The sequence below is a fragment of the Phoxinus phoxinus genome, assembly GCF_949152265.1.
Source record: "Phoxinus phoxinus genome assembly, chromosome: 11".
Classification (NCBI taxonomy): Eukaryota; Metazoa; Chordata; class Actinopteri; order Cypriniformes; family Leuciscidae; genus Phoxinus; species Phoxinus phoxinus.
Window position 1 is genome coordinate 11,752,881 of NC_136886.1, and position 20,895 is coordinate 11,773,775.

General features: G+C 36.5%; 1 protein-coding gene across 1 annotated transcript in view; it reads left to right on the forward strand.

Annotated features, from left to right (window-relative positions):
* gabrg3 (gamma-aminobutyric acid type A receptor subunit gamma3) overlaps positions 1-20,895 on the forward strand; it is a 106,364-nt gene that overhangs the window by 73,440 nt on the left and 12,029 nt on the right. Inside the window, exon 5 of the mRNA XM_079628822.1 lies at positions 6,106-6,188. Coding sequence (XP_079484948.1) covers positions 6,106-6,188 — 83 coding nt within the window. The remainder of the gene's footprint in view (positions 1-6,105; positions 6,189-20,895) is intronic.

The window sequence follows — 20,895 nt, forward strand, 5'->3', positions numbered from 1 at the left end:
CAGCAAAACACAGTGTTCAGCCCTGATAAGTAATATTTATATTTGATGGGTCTGAGATGTCTGTGTTATGATCGGAACATTAAAGACCACTGGATATGTGACCAAAGATCAACCAGACCTCTAGTTTCACAACTCTCGGTGGCATCAGCCAGTCTTCTGAGTTTGAGCTCCACTGTGAGACAGCCTTTCTGGCCTGGTGTGACTCCAGTGGCTTGTGATGTTGAGATGTGATGACACTCGTTCATATCCAACTAGCTCAGTTTGGTTCAGTGCTTGTATTTGTGACAGATCTATTCAATAAGACTCTAGGCTAGGTTCGACCAAAATTAGGCCAGGAAGCTGCAGAAACTGCCTGTTATATTATTTAACAGTCCACTGCCAATGGGGTTTGTTAACAAACCATTGGATACCCTGCATTGGGCAGCACCACAGGCCACTGGTTAATCTTTTATAGGGGCTAATCACACTGTGGATGAACTGCACAACTATTGCTAGTATTTTGTGGTTGAATTATTTTGATTCAAATGGCAGCTGTCACAAAAGTGCATTTAAGAAAGACTTTGCCCCCCTCTCTTGAAAACCATAAAGACATTGTCCATCTCTTGTTGATGCAGACAATGACAACTATTTTAAATAAGTGGCTTTGAGATAGCCCTCTCACATGGCGATTGAGTGACCATGGTAAAGGATCTTTACGGAAGTATCTTAAAGGGATTGTTCACACAAAAATGAAAATTCTGTCATTAATTACTCTCCCTAATGTCGTTCCAAACCCGTAAGACTTTCGTTCATAGTTAAGAACACAAATGAAGATCTTTTTGATGAAATCTGAGCGATCTCTGTCCCTCCATTTACAGCTACGCAACTACAACTTTGACGCTTCAAAAAGTTCATAAAGAGATCATAAAACTAATCTATATGAATTGAGCGGTTTAGTCTATATGTTTTTTTTGTTTTGTTTTTATTCTCTTGTGTTACGCAGCACGTTCGAGGTAGGTTTGGTTGAGCTTCTGTTTATGTTTGCTGATCAATGTTTATATGTGAATAAAGTCTAAATTCAATCTGTTCATCATATAAAGTGATCGTGTCTCTTCAGAAAAGTTGGACTAAACTGCTCAATTCATATGGATTAGTTTTACGATCTCTTTATGAACTTTTTGAAGGGTCAAAGTGGAAGTTGTGTAGCTGTAAATGGAGGGAAAGAAAATGAGAAAAAGATCTTCATTTGTGTTCTTAAAGATGAACGAAAGGGCTTACGGGTTTGGAACAACACGAGGGTGAGTAATTAATGACAGGATTTACATGTTTGGGTAAACTATCCCTTTAATGGTAAATTCATGTTATTACATCAAATGTGAGAAAAAACCCTGAATTCCTTTGGGATTTGTGGAAGTACTGGTGCATATCTATAATATGTTGACTGTTTGTTTTAAACTTTTTGACCGCTTTTGTTTATGTTTATTCATAAATAATGTATATAGATTTTATGTGTTTAATTTATTATTATACTTAAAGGATTAGTTCACTTTCAGAAAAAAAATAGCTTATTTACTCACCCCGATGTCATCCAAGATATCCATCTCTTTCTTTCTTCAGTTGAAAAGAAATTTAGAGTTTTTGAGGAAAACATTCCAGGATTTTTCTACACAGAATGGACTTCAATGGCAACCATCTATCCCAATGTTCAAAAGAAGGTTCAAATGTCCGTCTCAATGCAGCTTCAAAGTCTCTACACGATCCCAGTCAAGAAATAAGGGTCTTATCTAGCGAAACGATTGGCCATAAAAAAAAAAAAAAGGATTCACTTTTTACCACAATTGTTTGTCTTGTGCTGGTCTGCGACGCGCCACGCATTACGTAATCACGCTGGAAAGGTCACGTTCACGTCATCTATCTAAGTTATTTGTCTGTGTTCTCTGGTTCAAAAAAGTAGGGAAGGGTGAAAAACTCCATCTCATTTTCTCCTCCAACTTCAAAATCTTCCGACATCTTTATTTTTTATTTATTTTTATTATTATTCTTTTTTTTTTTCGTGACCTTTCCAACATGATTACGTAATATGTGGCGCGTCGCAGACCAGCACAAGATGAACAATTGTGGGTAAAAAGTATATACTTTTTTTTTTTTTTTTTTAAATGACCGATTTTTTTTTTTAATGTAGAGACTTTGAAGCTGCATTGAGACGGACATTTGAACCTTCTTTTGAACATTGGGATAGATGATTGCTATTGAAGTCCATTCTGTGTAGAAAAATCCTGAAATGTTTTCCTCAAAAACCTACATTTCTTTTTGACTGAAGAAAGAAAGACATGGATATCTTGGATGACATCGGGGTGAGTAAATGATCAGCATTTTTTTTTTTTTTTAAAGTGAACTAATCCTTTAAATTGTTGTACTTATACTTTACATATAAATTATATCCTATTTTTTTTATTTTGTGGACCTTCATTTAAACATTTTAAAAATATTGCAATACATAACCGCAATAGTATTATTATGAAGAACAAATACCATAAAATGGCATATCTGAGACCATAAACATTTTTTCTTTCTCCTCTTTTTCTAAATTTGTTTATTTCTTTTTAATAAAGCACCAGAGAGATAATGTGCTAACACCACTGTAGACATTACTAATGAGAGCAGTAATGTGAATTACAGTATATGCCTCTGGCACTTCTCTTTATAAATACATATGTATCATCACAGCAGACTGGGGTGCACATGAGAAAGCATCATTTGCTTATAGCAAACTACTGTTGAGAATGTAAGCAAATGGTTCACAGATTTTCTTCAGCAGTGAAGTATTATCCCAGTGCCGGCTAGAGCCCAAAGCTGCTAGTTAACAACATCAAGTTACAAAATGCGTAAAATCTTTTTCTCGCTTGAATTGCAGTGTCAAGTTGAGGATTCCAACTTTGATTTGAAGAGAAAATCACATGAAACTTGTCTACTATTGTCTTTTCATAAGTCTAAAACTACTGCTGCAGTTTTCCAAATATAGTCAGATGAGTGGGTGTCCACTGAAGCCGACTCTGCCCTAGTTATTCAAACAAACACTACATTGCTTGGCATGTCCTTTTCAAGCTGTCCCATCAGAAAAGCTCACCCCAATGAGAACAACAGCAAGATCAAGACCTTGTCTGCTTAGGTACAATCATGATTGAAAGGCCATGTGTTCAAATAAATATACTGCACAAAAGTTTGCACAATGAAGCACTTTCAGTGAGAGTCAAGTCTGATATTCGGTACAAAACCGTTGTATATTGCTGTTATAGCCTGCATCAATTACAAAGAGGTTCATATTGAGTAAAATTACACTATCATTCAAAAGTTTGGGTCGGTAAGATTTTGAAACCTTTTTTTTTAAGAAAATCACTAATGCTCACTAAGTCTGCATTTACTTGGTCAAAAATACAGTAAAAACAATAATATTGCAAAATATTGTTACAATTTACAAGAACTTTTAAATGTATTTTAAAATGTAATTTATTCCAGTAATTAATTTTAAGTGGCCTTTACTTTAGTCTTCAGTGTCACATGATCCTTCAAGTATCATTCTAATATGCTGATTTGATGCCAAAGTAACATTTCATAATAATATCAATGTTGAAATCAGTTCCTCATTATTTTTGTGGATGCTGTGGATACATATTTTTAATGGAAAGTTCAAAAGATCAAATTGAATCTTTTTATGATTTCCTGATGAATATAAGTAAAGATTAAAAAAAGTGCACATTAGTGTACATTTCAGAAGAAGTTTTTGCCAGTTAGTATGTTTATTTTCCTTTCCAGTGCTTTTTTAGGAAATGTCAGCATTCTTGGAATGCCTCTTGTCCAATCAAATTAGAGAAACAAATGTAACTGTTATAGAAAGCTATAACTCTGACTTGTTTTGTTGCATTACCTTAGGCGTAAACATGTTAATAAATCTTTTTATATAGCTTTCCAGACCTAAATACTTTATACTTTCAGATTCTCAAGTACTAATGAAGGTGAAGTTAAAACAAAAACATACAAACACAGAACAAACGGGGCTCTTTTAGCGGCAGAGAAGTATTTTAGAAAAACAGCTCCCTGGTTAATGCATCTCAGACAGGGCGATGGCCTATTCAGGTATCTCTCAGCAGCCTGAAGACCACCGCGTCTATTTGGACCAGAGGACATTTCACAGGCCAGTGGAGAGACTACATCATGCCGTCTCCAGTGCTCCGTGAAATATTTCCTTGGCAACAGGAGAAGCAGCGCTGATGCTGAGGGGCAAATTCTGCGGATAAAGCCAATCTGGAACAAAGGCTAACTAGATGCTCCCATATGGAGCTCATGATCGATATTCAGTGACACAGCAGACATGCAGCAGTGGTATTTAGGAGGAGTGTGAAGAGAAAAGGGTAGTGCAGACTACGAAATGTCACTCTCTATTTTAATTGCAGTCATCGGAGCTTTGAAGTAAACAATGCTGGATTTTGTGAGTGCTGTAAGCTTTCTGAGCTGCGAAGCACAGAGCTCAATGGCACGGATTCAGGTCTGAGCTGAGAAATGCAAATTTTGATTTGCCATACCTCTCCATAATGCTTAATATGTGCTGTCGGGACGTTTGTTTACCAATATGGCAATATTTACCATGATGGCTTCTTTGTCACATATTTTGCAAAGGCTAAGGTTGTAACAGTAAGCCAATTATCCACTGGCTCTATGTTACCCGCTGAAGCAAGGGATTGTGTTTAAATAGCCAACGGAGCACTGTGTGTCTGCTTGTCTATTCATTTCATATGCTCTAGAAACTATCCACCCATTTTTCTCACAGGAGTTGGAATTTACCTATAATCTACTTGATGTTTATTTGTCATATTACTGTTTACAGACTTCAGAATAAGGGCCAGGCACATTAAGTGTCTCAACCCATAAAACAATAACTAGATGGAGAGACTGTATTATGTTATATATTTGTAAAATTACATTTTCTCCAACAGATACCACTGTTATTATAACTATTATTTTTGTTTTCCATTTGGGTGTTTTATTATTATTCTTTTTTTCTTTCTTAAATTAATGAAATTTCTCCTGCATATTAGCAAATTTCATCTTTATTTTTTGCAACTGGTATTCTTCCAATGAGATGGTTCTTTTGTATTATTATATTTCTTATCTCATGTCTATTTTCTTTGTTTTATTCAACTATTTGTGTATGTGTGCAATACTGCAATATCTAAAATCTGCAATCATTTTTAATGGGACCACAGAACTTTTTGAGATGTCATGTCAATACTGATTGGCTGACACCAGCCGATTCAAAAGCAGGCTCACTAACAGACAGGGGAACATATTCCAAATAAGCTATTTTCACACTTTTTTGAGCCCTCAAAAAACAATTAAGCAAAGTCACAACATCAAATACAATATAATGAAATATTAGCAATTTATATGTTTCTTATTTCATCAGAATACTGTACATGTCAATTTAGATTTTTATTACCAAATGGTGCAGTTACAGGATCTACCAGAATGAGTTAAATTGGCAATGCTAACTATAACATACAGGTAACAGAATGACTCCATAGATATACAGATGTCAAGGATAGGGAAGAATAATATTTCTGTGTCATATGATTAACAGTGTCATCCTTATTCATGCTATATGGTTAATAAGCATGCAGTCAACACAGCTGTGGTTCATTATATTCTTCCTGTGGGAGATAATAATTAAAACTTTAAATCCTAGACTAATGTATGAAACAGACGCTTCAAACGTCAGTGATTTCACCTGAGCGTCACTCGCTAGCTGTCGGAGAATTAAAGAGGATTAAACCTGTTTCCGATAGACATCTGTCAAACAAGCTACTTCAAACTGCCAATTTCTCATCCTGAAAATTGAAAGTGAAATAAGTGTCCCTCATGAGAACAACAGCTGGTATATAACAAAATGTAAAGAATGAAAATGGAATCATCCGCTCCTTTTTTGTTTGCTTAAGCAAAATAGGATTTAGTTATTTCACTTACAGCAAATGCCATGGCCATGTCTCTTTTATTGTGCACTGCCCTTCTGCTTTATATTGTGCTTTATATTCTTTTTGCATTGTAAATGTACGTTGCTTCTTCTCTTCATAGATTGACCATAAACGCAGAATGCCAGCTTCAACTGCATAACTTTCCTATGGATGAGCACTCCTGCCCACTCATCTTCTCCAGCTGTGAGTATCTCTTCCTTTTAGTCTCCTCGGATTCACAACTTTAGATTTCCATTTCTTTTCTCCTTTGGTTGTGAATGTTTTGGTTTGTTATTTGTTCTTTGTACAAGACAACCTTGTGCATTCAAGTAACTATCAATATGCCTTTTGAAGCATATCATTACGGTGTTGCCAGGGCTGTGGACAGATGTTTTGGGGGGGCATGTGTTCAAGTGAGTAAAAGGGAACCCCTCTTCTAATTATTTATAAAAAGTTAAGTTACATAATGTTGATAATCTTTTAATTAATTACACTATTTAACACTATAAAAGTGTTTTTAATAGTGGTTTAATGTCACAACGGTGACAAACAGTGCCGAAGTTTATGGCAAACATGATTGTTACCTGGCTGTCACCAATAAAGGCAGATCCTGAATACGACAGTTACGTTGGTGCCGTGACCCAGATGGGGGTCTAGGGTGAGGTCTAGGGGGATGAGTGTAAAAGAGGTCAGTTAGTAAGAGCTCTTTGAGTAAACCTCACTCCCCTGATCTCAAGAGGTGTATTAGCGACATATGCTACTGTAGATGATGCGGTCTTTAGCGTCCTTGTTAATGCGCTGGTAGAATCCTGCTCAGAGCGGGGCGAGTAGAATCAGAGAGCTTACAGGTGCGTATAGGCTACTTCTATCTTTTTGAATGGTCAAAGCATTTCTCGCTCAGTTGCCTTTTATGCTGTAAATGTTCAGTTTAGAAGAACAATATGCCCTGGAATGTCTTTGAAATATTCACATATCTTTACAAACAAGCGAGAAATGTTCTGAAAAGCCTCTATAGGATTCGATTATATTACATTTCTCTCATAACAACAACACCAATACAATTCTCATCCTATTTTTTGATTAATAGCAGGTAAACCAGACTTGCCACAAAAGCAATTCAAACTCTATTTGGCAATATTTCACCTGTGAAAGGGGCGTTTATATTAGAGTCACAACAGCAAAAAATTTACTGTTTCATTTTAAAGGTGCAAATGGAAGGAAATTGTCAATGAAAAACTAAATTATGACTTTTTTGGCATAAAATAAATTACATTATAAATGGACTTCAGGGAAAAACGTACAATATGACCCCTTTAACTGAGAAAGACAATCAGAAGTGATATTTAGCCTGTAAAATCTGATTTTATGGATTATATTGCAAGAGCACATTTCTGATGGTAGACATGGTATTGCTGCAGGGAATGTGTCACAGCTGATTAGGATTTCATGCTTTATGATGTAATGTTTCATTTTTGCTCTCCATATATTCTCTTATATAGAAACTAGGCCATGGATTTCATTACATGTATACACCAAGGGCACAGATAGGCTGGTAATTACTCTCCATGTCCGATGGGCTCTTGAAAGCTGGCTTCATTAGTAGGGTGTCATGAATGACATTACTCAAGGGTGATTGGTAATGGGTGATGCATCTGTGGTGTTAAGAGTCCAGACAAAGAAGGACATAGGTAAATTGGAAAAGTTTGTGTCCCTGGGTAATATGATTTCTCACTTCTGTTTCTCACCCAGCCTCTGTTTCTACCCCCTAATTCACACATCAAGGCTCTCTGCTCTTCTCGAAATGTTTTTTTTTTCTTACTCATTTGTGGAGCCATGCTCAGAATGACATACCGAGCCGACATCCATTTACAGAAAGCTATGTGTTACGTCATGCCCATTTTCTGCAGTAATTTTATTAGAGATTGTGTGGAAAGCACTAACCAAAGATGTTCTTTCAAAAATGAAAGTGTTATTGAGAGAGACACTTTAAAATGAATGTTTAATGGTTGTTTACTTAATGATTGCATTAGAAGAGGGAGTTGAATTCAAAGTATTATTGTAACAAAGATATTTATTGATATTCTACTTTATACTATATGGCATGAAAACATTTGTGTGTTTGTGTGTTTACTTATTGCTGATAATTAGTTTTGATTTGATTTGAAATATGTTTTAAAGATTGGCCTTGACGTTTGAATCACTGAAGAAGGTCCTACATTGAAATAGTTGAGGGTTGCTCTTTCATTGCCATGGAAACTTTTGATCTCAGTCTTTTAGTTCTTTTGGTAAATAGTTTGTGACATTGTTGATATCTCTTCCTCACCAGGAGGTACTAAAGCAGGTTCCAGGGGTGTTTGGAAAGTTTTTTTGATTTTGCCATGCATGTTAAATTTATGAAGGTGATAATAAATGCTTAATCTATTGAGAGCCCAATTTTTTATTTTAAACCTATTTATTTATTTATTTTTATCACGATTATATCATGACACATACTGTACTATATTTATGCAACAGCTTTTTTGTCTCACTCAAAAGGAATAATCAAAAAAAATGAATAATGGTAATTTTAGTTATGATAATAGTAATAATGTTAATATGAGTTCAAAGAAACACATTTTTGCTTTGGTGTCGATGAAGAGGTACTTGATTCTTACTAATGGGGCGATGAGGTATACCAAAAACGGCTGCTCTAGAGGAGAAAAAACAATCAGGCGACTAGAAGTAAAACTCTTCATTGGTCTATATTTAATTGAATTGCTATTATGTTTAATTTTTATATTAAACATGTTTTATTTATTTTTTTCCCCCACTTTTTTTCTTTTTTTAAATAAGAATTAATACAAAATGTCATCATGAGGATAGTAATAAAGACATTTTGTGTGTGTGCGTGCGTGCGTGCGTGCGTGCGTGCGTGCGTGCGTGCTTGCGTGCGTGCGTGCGTGCGTGCGTGCGTGCGTGCGTGCGTGCGTGTGTGCGTGTGTGTACTGGTTTAACCTACATAATGAGGACCCACCAAAGTCCTTATATTTGTAGTGTGTATTCAGGTTTCAGGTTAAATTATGAGGACATGCCGATGTAAACATACTAAACGATTTTGCTACAGTTTTTCTCAATCGATTTGACACATTTCTTCAAATGAATTTAGTTGCTCTCAGAACAATTAACACAGCACACGAAGCACACTCTTATGTTGACGAAAGTCATGTTCAATATTCACTGCATAATGAAGCACTGCTGATTAATGCATTTATTAAAAGTGAATGCTATCATTAAAACTACAGGTGTGTTCTCTATTTTTTTTTATAACATATTCAGCTATAGACACACAAAAACACTAATGAAAATACATGTTTATTGTAAAGTTTTTTATAAAACTTTATTTATAGTTTTTCAACGAGGGGTTTTGTTAGACAAGTTTTTCCCCCTAGCCCCAAAAAATACATTCACAAACGTGCAGCAAATGTTTACTGTTGTACAGTACTGCAATCACTGAACTTCATTGATCACACCTCTCATTTACATCTGGCCAGAGAGTTTCTTCTATCACAAAATATATTATTTTCATGCATTATGGGTGGGAAAAATCATTGTGAATGTTGAATCCATGGTTCTTCTGCCTCAATATCTCCACAGGCCTCTTCCATTTTGGTTGGCTCTTATTCCAAATACATTTTTTTAATATTTGAAAAAAAAACAAAAAAAAACACAGTCATCCCCAGTGTTCTTGAACTTCAATTTTAAAAGAATTTGTTAAAATTGACAGAACTTGCCACTTTAAGGCTTTCTCAAAACTACAAATCAGCAATCATCGTATACTCTTAAATATAGATGTGGAATGCCATAGTAACACTTTGGATCTGTTTGCTTCTCTCAAGAAGCCACAATTTATTACATGGTCAATTAAGGTGAATATCATTATATTTGAAAGTCTGTAACTTCTACTGTACGTCTCTTCACTCCTCTTCCATCCTGCTTTCTTTTCATTTCTTCGTACAATTTATCCTCTTATTCTTTCCACTACACCAATGTCCTCCACTTTACCTATCTCTTCACCCTCTCCTTTTGACTCTTTCTATGCCCTCTCCTTTGCACTCTCTCCCCCTCTCCCCTCATCTCTTTCTACCTGTTCCACTCTTCCTCTCCTCCTCAACTCTCTCCACCACCTTCCACTCTCTTCCTCCTTTCTTTCCCCCTTCTCATGCTTATTCTCATTCTATTTTTTTATTTGTATAACAATGTTTGTTACTTTTTAAAATAGTTTTTATAGTTAAAGCAATTGTGTAAACAATTACAAAAATTGCATTTCTTGTGATGTGTGTATATTAATAATCAAGAAGATACTAGTTTGGGGCCAAATGAAATCATTCCATGTGCAATTGAGAATATGAAAAATGACAGAGTTTTCTGCGATAGGTAGGTTTAGGGTTAGTGCCTAGAAAACTTCATTTGCTCAGTATACAAACCATTAAGCCTATGAATGGCCTTATAATGATACAGTAGGTGTACCATCAGGGGAAACAAACAGAATCAGATGGTTCGTCTTTTATAGAAATAAAAAAATATGTGAATGCTCTTTGACAATTTTGCATTCACAGGTGATTTGGCAAACTTGAATGACTTGGCATTTGTGGAGTGAGCGTGTTCAGAAACTCACCCTTTTCAACTCTTTCATGCTTCTGCAGGGGAGTCTTCATTTCTGACAGAGCTCGTTCAATATAACATGATTTAATTCTCATGGTTTGAAGATGTTTGAAAATGGCTTCATTAGTGGTATTACTATGGGAATATCCTTGGCACTTAACCTTATCACGTAATGCCACTCCCAGATTGCTGCGGGAATTGCTTCAGTGTTGTATGAATTTAGATCACTGAGGGAATCACCTGTCTGATGCTGTGAATCACAATCGCTGTGTGAGTTTGAATTGGACCGAAATGCCGATGTAGAGATGTCAGGACAGCATTGTATGTAGCTCATAAGAGATGTCGTAGACCCCCACCCTCTCCTCACCGTGCAGGGATGCTTCTTTATGACCAAATTTATGCCTTGCAAACCATCCGTCTTCTCTGTTTTGCCTCTGCACACTGCTGTCTTTGGCACTGGTCCCTGAGATGTAGAAGTTGTGGTCCTCCTGTGTTGGACAATATGCTTAAAGGGGTGGTTTACTGCTTTTTTTCTTTGCATGATTGTATTTATGGGGTGCAATATAACATGTCTTCGTTTTTTTTTTTTTTTTTTTAAGCCTTTTTTTTTAATAAATTTGACCTTTATTGTAAGCTGCTTTCTCCTCTGTCATTTGAACGACCGGTTGACTTCCTGATTCTATGAAACCACTCCCTCAGAAACAGGCATGGGCTCAGATTGGTTAGTTGGGCCGGTGCGTTGTAATTGGCTAAACTGCGCAGTGCACGTTGTCCGGAAACTTCACGCCCATCACCTTTACGGGCGAAAGTTGCATGTGCTCCGGTCAAATGTAAATAATGGTTTCAATACTACCGTACAGTTTGAGCCAGAGTCAGACCCAGAAAGCGGCAATGAAGAGTCAAGCAGAACCTCCCCAAACACGGCTCTTACAAAACGTTTCTGAATGGTACATTTTTATTATTATTATTCTATTCTACTATTATTATATAATAATTTCGATACGCTGTTACTTGAAAATGCCACTGCTGACACTTGTTAGCTTTTGAGATACGGGTTTCTCCTGATTAAACATTTAATATAACTGAATAAATGACTGAGTAATACCGCAGCTGAAGTTTGCTGTTGCGATTACATATATTTTTTTTTTTACTTTACACGTTTGTCTTACACACAAAATAGCATCGAACTAACTGGCTACTATAAACAAACAGCTTTGGCATTGGTTTACGTTCTTGATCAAATCGAAAAATTACTTCATAAAGTATACATGGAAAATACATTTACAAAATTAGTACATAATTACAAATTGCAGGTTCAAAATGTTTGTACGCGTTTGTCTTATACACACGAAATAGCATAACTAAGTGGCTATAACGCGAGCGCTGGCATTTGTTTACGTCCCTGATAAAACTAAAACATTACGTCTGAAATTATACATGCAAACATTTAAAATTATTAAGTCTTACTTACAGGTTGTGGCCCAACAACGGCTGCCTCTGCGTTTAAAGTTGGAACTGCTTCATGTTTTAGAAACAGTTTCTTGTTTAATCCGGCATTGAATTCGTGGAGATTCTGGAAGCTGTCTTCCGTAAAATGCGCAGCACAGAGAGCTACGATTGTAATTTTCAGGAACATAATAAAACAGAAATTGTAGCCATTGTTGACGAACTACAGCGTCCATAGGAAGCCCGAACACCGAAGACATGATAGCTGGGTGAGAATAACACACTTTCGACGGCATGGCTACAGCTCTCCACTATAATTCTTCCTCTTCCACAACGCCGCAGAAATATGGCCACGCCCCATTTTTTGCATATTCCGGAGGGAGGGTTGATGTAAATGTATGGGTTAGTTACGTATAAAACCAGGGAAGTATCTCGTTGTAGTCCCATTCGAGTCGTTTTTGTAGGCATTAAACTTCCTGATTTTTAAAAGACAATATATCTGCTTACGTTGAACTTTCAGCACAGCAACTTTGCAGATACTGTTCATGCACCAACTGCAACATTACACACTATTTAAAATGAAAAAAGTGAAATCGCAATCAACCACCCCTTTAAACCAAATGTGTTACATTTTCCTGATCTATAATATCAGTTATTTTTTGCACTGAAACGGTTGGATCCAGCAAAACTTGGACATCAGGGGGACAAATATTTGCCATAAACTTGAAATAAATGTCATGATCAATTGCCCTTCAAATATCAGGGGATAATGAAATGTAACAGTCATTAGTATAATTGTCAATAGGGTTTGTGTCATTCTGAATTATTTTTTATATTTTTTTTGCCTGACAACATCATAGTGGAAATGGATTTTTTTTTTTAATTATGATGGTCAGTTGAGCATGACATTAAGGCAGAAACCAAGAGGATGGGATATGTATAATTATTTGCGAAGATATGTAGTGTTCCCCTTTAACTCAACATGTTTGCTAAAGTGGGACACCTAACTGTTCAGATGAATTATGATAGTTAATCATCATACTTTTATGAGCTACCATAAATCATGTTATACAATGGTTGGATATTCCTGATAACCTAATTGTAACTGTACGATAGCAATGATATTACAAATGGTAGTGTAAGTGTTAGCCTTTTGATTGTAGCTGGTTTTACATGACCATGCTAGTCGTTTATGGGTTTTTTCATGGTTCAATATTGGATCAGAAGAACTTCCACTTGATCGGGCTGAGATTTACTTGATAATCAAGCTGGTTAGGACTAATAGACCACCAGTAAAACATTTCCATTTTCTCCCTTATTTGACAGAACTTGTATAAATTCATTGAAGAAATGTGTAGTTTGTGTGTGTGTGGCGGCAGCAGCAGAAGAAGCAGTGGTAGTATTTCAATTCCAGCAGACATTTTCTATATAAATATAAAACCACTATCCCACTTGTGCTGATCACCTGTCCCACTTTGCGCAATCAGTCCTGTTTAATTGACTGCTGTAGTACATGTTTACACGTCCTCTGATGGATACATAATGAAGTTTTGTAGAATGATGTGATGTTACTACTTGAGGTGTCAGGATGGAGATCAGGAATCAGGTATTATATGATGATGTAATTCAGTTGAGGGTGTGAGTAGTGTTTCTTTTTGTGGTATTTTTAGTGGTAATTTTAATTCTCTTTGTCTAATGGCCAGACCTTCTCCGTAGGGCCTCTAAAACACAGTAAAGGTCTGAATGTTCACTGTTGAGGAAAGGAGAATGAGCCAATCCCTCAAGCTTCAGGACCCCCTTAGACCTTTTCTTCCTCCAAGCTACTTCTTCCATTTCCCTGCTGCATTTGGCATTTGTTTTTGAGAAACCAGCGCAGGGTTTCCAAGCCTTGCATTTTAAATTCAATTGATATGCAAATGAAGGTTAATGCCCATCAGGCAGGACCTTACAGACCTTTTCATGTTAGCGGCCACATAGAAGCGAATATACTGCCTCCCCTGGATCAGTCACAGAGAAAACGGTCCCCCATCTGCACCCAAGAGGAGCAATTTGCCAGAAAGATTATTTTAATATTTCACACCTCGCTGCCCAGCACAGCAGCTTGTCCTCTAAAGCATATTTAACAGACTCAAACATACAGTGCTATAGTCTCTGTGTGCATAAACAAACAGACAAATGAAACGCTCCCCAGCCAGTGTGTCTGTACCTGCCCTGCAGGGAACGAGGAGCTCTCAGGTGTTTGACAGACCTGACACCAGACACCAGGCATCAGGTTTGTCTGCTCTGGTCCGGCTGGAACAAGCTGACGAGAGCAGTGGGCACTTTTCTACCCGTGTTTATCACCTGCCTCCTGGCTATGACCTTTCACTATCTAATGACATTAAAGTGGCATTATTTTTTTCATATGGGCCTCTTGTCTTTTATTTCATCAGACAGTGAAGTGAGGCCGGAAAAAGGATGCAGGCCTGACTCTTAACTGGTAGACTGGTAAAAAAAAAAAAAAAATATTAAAATATAGGATATTTCACCCAAAATATATGCTAACTCATACGCTAACATTCATGTGGGTTATTATACGTATTGTGTGCGTGTGTGTGCGTTACATTGTGGGGACCGAATGTCTCCACAAAGATAGTAAAACCTTAGATCACCTACATTGTGTGGACCAGCCAGCCATACTAAATTGTTTTTTTTTGTTTAAAATGTAAACATACAGTGAACATTTTTTGTGATGGGCATAGGTTTAGGGGTAGGGAAGACAACGGTGTCGTTTTTCAAGACAATAGTGTCATTATTCAGAAAAATATTATTATTTTTATATTATAATAATTGCACATTGCATCACAGCAAAGTATGATTTGTGTTGTAGTGGAAGAATAAACAAGGGAGAATTCAAATGGAACCTTACACACTTGCCATACTATAATGGTCACTACAAAGGCACATTATTCAGATAAAGCAATATCTGATTGTGTCCATGCATCATGCATAAAATCCATCAAGACATATGACCTAAATACCGTTTGGATACCTGTTGGAAAGTCATTGGTCATGAAACTCTACACAGTCTGTAATGAAGATAGATGGATTGTTCAGACTGATGAAAAGGTGGGAAAGTGCTGCGTGTGCTTGCAATTCCTGCACAAAAAAAAAAAACACACACATTTTGTGGCCCTAACCGATGGGAGCTGCTTTTCCTGCCGCACAGAATCACCTTACTGCCATTAACTCATCAAATTGCTTTGGCTTCCCTTCATGGATTCGCTGGGAGGGGAAGACATTAACATTTCCATCAAAGCCTTTTTACTCTACATAGAGGCAGTTATGAAGCTCTCATGCTCTGATGGCACTTCCACTCAGACATGCCCGATCATTTATTGGTCATTTTCAAAGCATGGTCAAAAACAGATCTAGACAGATGTTGGGGTTATTAACAGAGATTATTCCAGAGAATAATTTGCTCACATTAATGTTCGCGATAATGTGTAAGAATGAAGAAGCGACAGGTTACACAAAATGATGAAGAGATTTGAAAATTATAGGAAGTGACTAACCAGTGTGCAAAAATGCAGTTCACAAGATAATAATAGTTTCTAAAATCAAATTGACTGGCAGCTTTTTTAGCAGCTTTTGCTTCTGCTGCGCGGCACATAAATCATAATAAACCTTGTCTTTTATTAGGAAATTTAATAGGAATCCTTCTGTTAATTTGTTTTATGCTCTCTCCACTCTTATCGTCTGCAACATATTGTGGTTACATCTCTATATTTTAAATTTTTCAAATGTTGTAATAACATGTCAACTTCAAAACATCTTTTCTCATTCCGTTTAATAATCCCTCAAGTAATTTATGGGATCAAATCACTGTCATAATCCAAACTTAAAAGGTCTGTGAAATTAAAGGATCTGCCCATTATCTTTACTTGCGCAACCATCAAAGGCTTGCAAACACAAAGGTGATACAAATATAAAATAAAATAGAAAGGGATTAAAAAGTTTATGCAGCTGAAAGTTTTAAATGAAAATGGTATATATTTGACAAAAAAAAATAAAAGGAACATTCTCATTTTCAATCAGTAATATTGTGAGTTGAACAAAGGGGGGATGTTATGTTTCAAATTGAGCAACACACTCAGACACCAATTATAGTGCAGATCTAGGACAGAATCAGTTCATTAAATAAAGTGGGAATTTTTAAATGATGATAGGGACTGCTGTGATTACCTTTTGATCATGCACCTCTTCTGTTTGAAACACAGCTTTCTTTTAACTCCATCTCTCAATGCCTAGATGTCAGAGGAGTTGGTGAAGATTAATGATTTATGGCTGGGAAGTGGGGAAAAAATGTCCTCAAGTAGAATTAGATCATGTTAACGCACACAAAGGTATATTACAAACAGCAAATGTTGGTGAAATGAATGCCCGACCCGCAATAAAAGCTCAACCCAATGGTGAAGTTGCTGCATATTGGAACTTCAATACAAAAGAAGCACACCAAAGAAGTCCAAACGACATTGGACCGCATTGACCACACGTTTTGTGTTCCACAGAAGAAAGTCAATCATATAGTTTTGATGATTAGAAAATGTAAAGCCTTTAGCTGCTAATTCCTCATTCTCTGCGTCATTGAAAATTGCCTTTTGGTTTGATCAGTGTCCAGATATAGCATGTTATTTGTTTTTAGCAGGAGATCTGCAGAAAACCTGAACAATTTGCTAGCAGGACTTTTGCTTGCCAAATTAAAATTGGTCACAAGTTCTTTTGAGCACTTAAATTGGTTGAAAAGAAAGATTGCTACCTCGTGTTAAATTATTTGTGCATAACCTAATTCAAATTATATGAGCTGAGCCTTTGTCACTTTATGGTTTCGCCACCCCCATCTGTCCCCACAACGTTTTTAAAAACAAAGTGATGCCTACAATAATGTCTGTTTCTCGCTGTATACATGCGCTAACATGCTGTCATAACTTATGGTTTAGCTCTTTTGAGCCAGGTCAAAATATCCTGATCACTTTACTTGCAGAAACATGTACAGTAATTTGCTTGGAAAATGCATGACTCGTGTGATATTGCTTTTACACAACAGTTCAGGAAATAAGAATATTGTGCCAGTTACTTTGTCGGTGTTTTATCTGTCAATGAAAATAGTTCCAAACAAAGCTGCAGCAGATCTGTTTCTCATTTTCCAAGCAACACACAGAAGGCGGCATTTCATTTCTGAATGAATCAGTGAATGATTCAATGACGCACTGATAAAAAAAGTAACTTGAATTGTTTCGGAATTAATCAAAATGTTTGAATGAATACAAATAATTCAATGATTTTCTCATTAAGACAGTCACTTGTTGCCACCTATTGGTGTTATATTGTAACCTGCAGGAAGAGTCACTGAATATAAAGTATATAATAAATACAAAGTTCTGGCATGAAACTCTAGATGGTGCAGGCTAATAGGTCCTTTAACTTACATAATCACATCGTTATCTATAGGGCACAGCTGATTGGTTCCTGCCGTAATCAGTAGCCAATGAGTTTGCTGCTCAACCTTCAAATACTTAGGTAGCATTTGCCTTATAGTGCAGCGCGCTTTCAGAAACCCTCCGCATTGCCCAGCTCCACCTGTATAAATCTGCTACGGGTAATTCATGTACAGCAGCTGCATGTCTTACCTCCTCACAGCAGCGTGTGGTGTATGTATTGGCAGTAGCAAGTCCCGTACTTGCCCTACAACAGCAGCAGCAATAAACGCAGCAGCGTAGCACATCTATTCCGCCAAGACCAAACATGCAACATTGTCATACCCATTACCATGCCAATCACTCAGAGAGTTATCATGACAGAAATTGATATATTCATATAGTTCCCACAGCCAGGCTGATATTAAAATACCTCTTTTGCAGCCAGGGTGTTTTTTAATTCACTCTTTCCTTTTTTGATTGTTTACTCTTTTTTCTTTTTTCTTTTTACTATTTTTGGCTTGCCTGTGCTCATTTTTATAACTCCTCTCTTCTTGTGTCCTCTGAATGGCCCACAGCTACACTGAAATCCGTCTGCGACACCAACTTTCAGCAGATCTAAAACTCCCTAGTCATTCATCCTCAATAACCATCATGTTTATTTTCTTCTTTAGTACTTAAGGCCAAATCTGTCACACCATCCTTGACTAAAGCCACTGTTTCCCCCATGTCTCAGCTGGTCTGAATGTGACTTTGTCTCTGTGCATATTCATGCTAATGCTGTATGCTAGCTGTCCTGATTATTGAGCAAAGAGGAGATGATTTTGCAATCTCTTTTAAAAATGTGTGACTAAAGAATTTTCTCGCTCTGCTTTTGTTGGTGAGATATAAAGCTCCACTCTGCTTGATGATTCCCCACATCTCTGTATCAATGGTGTCGCTCAAGATTATTTTCATTGCTGTATTTTTCTTCTCCCCCTTCTTGCTCATCAAATAACAAAAGATAGAGCTCATGCTAATTTTATTCAAATTGTATTTGGAGCTGCTTTTCATAAAGAAAGAGCGTTTAATCGAAAATTATTAATATATCAAATATTGACACAGAATAATGCTATAAGGGTATATTGTTTCTTAAGTAAAATGTATTTTTAAATAGGGGAGAGCAGTGGATCATTTTTACACATCAAAGAGAAATGTTTGTTTTTTGCTTACTTTTTTTCACAAGCATCTTTGACAAATTATCATAATGACCCTAAAACCACAAATATATTTTTACTTAACTCGTTAAAAAAATCACTACCATTTAAAAGTCTGGAATCTAAGATTTTTTTAAATGTTTTTAAAAGAAGTATTTTAAAATAGAAAACAGTTCTTTCATTTGCAATAATATTTCACAATATTACTGTTTGACTGTATTTTTGATCAAATAAATGCAGCCTTGGAGCATTAAATACTTTTTTTATGGCCTTATTTCAGTGACTTCAGTGAAAAAATCACAAACCACACATAAACAAAATTTTCTCAAAATGACAAACTTTTACACATGCTGCTCACATATTATTGTAGCAGAGTTTGTGCTCAATGCAGTGTAATCAAACTTTAGCCATGAAAATGTTATAAGTAACAGAAATGGGCACAAATGTCAGGGCATGTCAAAACACCAAAAAACATCACACCCCAGAGGGTTAAAAAACCTTAAAGATTCCAAACTTTTGAGCGGTAGTGTATATTTATGTCAGTTGTTTCTGGGGCTGTCTGTTATTTTGGAAAGAGGTATTTTAGCTCTGAAAGTGTTCATTCAGAACTGGTCGACACAAAATCTCAGTCGACACAAAAGCCAACCAGTCAGCTCTGCATTAAGGCTATTAGTGTTGTGCTCTTGTCCTGCACTGATAAACACCCGATAAAGCACCTCATGTGTTGACAGGGGTCACAAGGTCTATAAAAAAAAAAAAAAATCAGGAATTTCGATTTTTTTTATAATTTTTTTTATAATCAGTTACTATATACAATATATATTTAAAAATCATACTAGGAGGAACTAGTGTGGAGGTAAGAAGTTTTCTTTTGTGCGAGTGTGTGTAAAATGATTCAATGTTAAACTAAGATCAATCGGTTTATTCTTTCCTTATTTGATGGTTTTGCTGCGGGTCATAAGATGAGCCATAAATCTTTTTTGCCCTCATGTCCATGACATCCTCAGGCACTTTGGCGGACAGAGGCAGGATGTTTAAACTAAAATGTATGACTCGCATTTAGTCTTCCACAAATCAATAGTAAGCTCCTTTGTTGATGAATGATGAAATTACAATGTTATTTGTTGTGCTAGCAAGGCATTCTCCACACACCCTATTAGGTTTAATTCTCATAGTCTTCCTCCCGCTGCCTGATCTTCCCCCCATCACGCTGTGATTCATCAGCGCCCCTTTCTTCACCCACTGAAGCCAATGAATGGTGTTCTGGTTCCCATGGCGATGGCTATTTTTTCCTCTGATTAAGTGGAATTTGCTTGTACCTTTTAGCCCATCATAACCTAAGGGTTGTACAGTAATGAACCGAGGACAATGCAAATGGGGGAGGCAGAGACGGGGGGTGGCAGGCCAACTTTTGGGATCAAATGAAGCAGGAATGTATCTTTTACACTGACCTTGGATAATTATCAAAAGATCTCCACTGCCAACCAATGAACTGAGTACAATAGAAAGAGAACAGAAGTGTGGCATCAAGCTGGACACAGCTGGGGTACTTCTGATAATGTCTGAGGAACAAACAGTTTAACAATATGATTGAAAGGGAAACAGTTGGTGTTTTTACTGTTTTGCTTGGAGTGACAAAAAAGGCATTTAGAGTTTGACAGAGGCCATGTGTGTATTGTTAAGCAACATCTAAAAATCATAAATGAATGTTTCCTGCTGGCAGTAAAGCTAGAGATTTTGGCTTTTGCACAGTACTGAATGTCTTTGATTTGATTCGCTCAGCATGATTTACATCAGATTAAAACAACAAGGGTCGGATTATTGTTCTCGCTGTTTAAACCATGCACTTATTTAGCAGTTAGTTTAGTCGAGTCCATCCAAATTACCATTAGCTAAGTTTTTATACTTGCCAAAGCCAATTTTGCTTTTGGCTCTTGTTGAGCATTTGGACCGTTATACCACAAAAAGGTTTTCAGTCAGCAGATTGAGATTTTTGTTTAGTTATAAACTACAACTATTCACTATTATATCAGCAATAAAAATATATATTTAAAAAATATCTTTATTTGTTATATACTCAAACAATGATGATACAATTTCAGCTCTGGCCCCCTGCTACCTCCAGCATCTATTTTACTATTGTGTACACAGAATTTTAATTGAAAATATTTT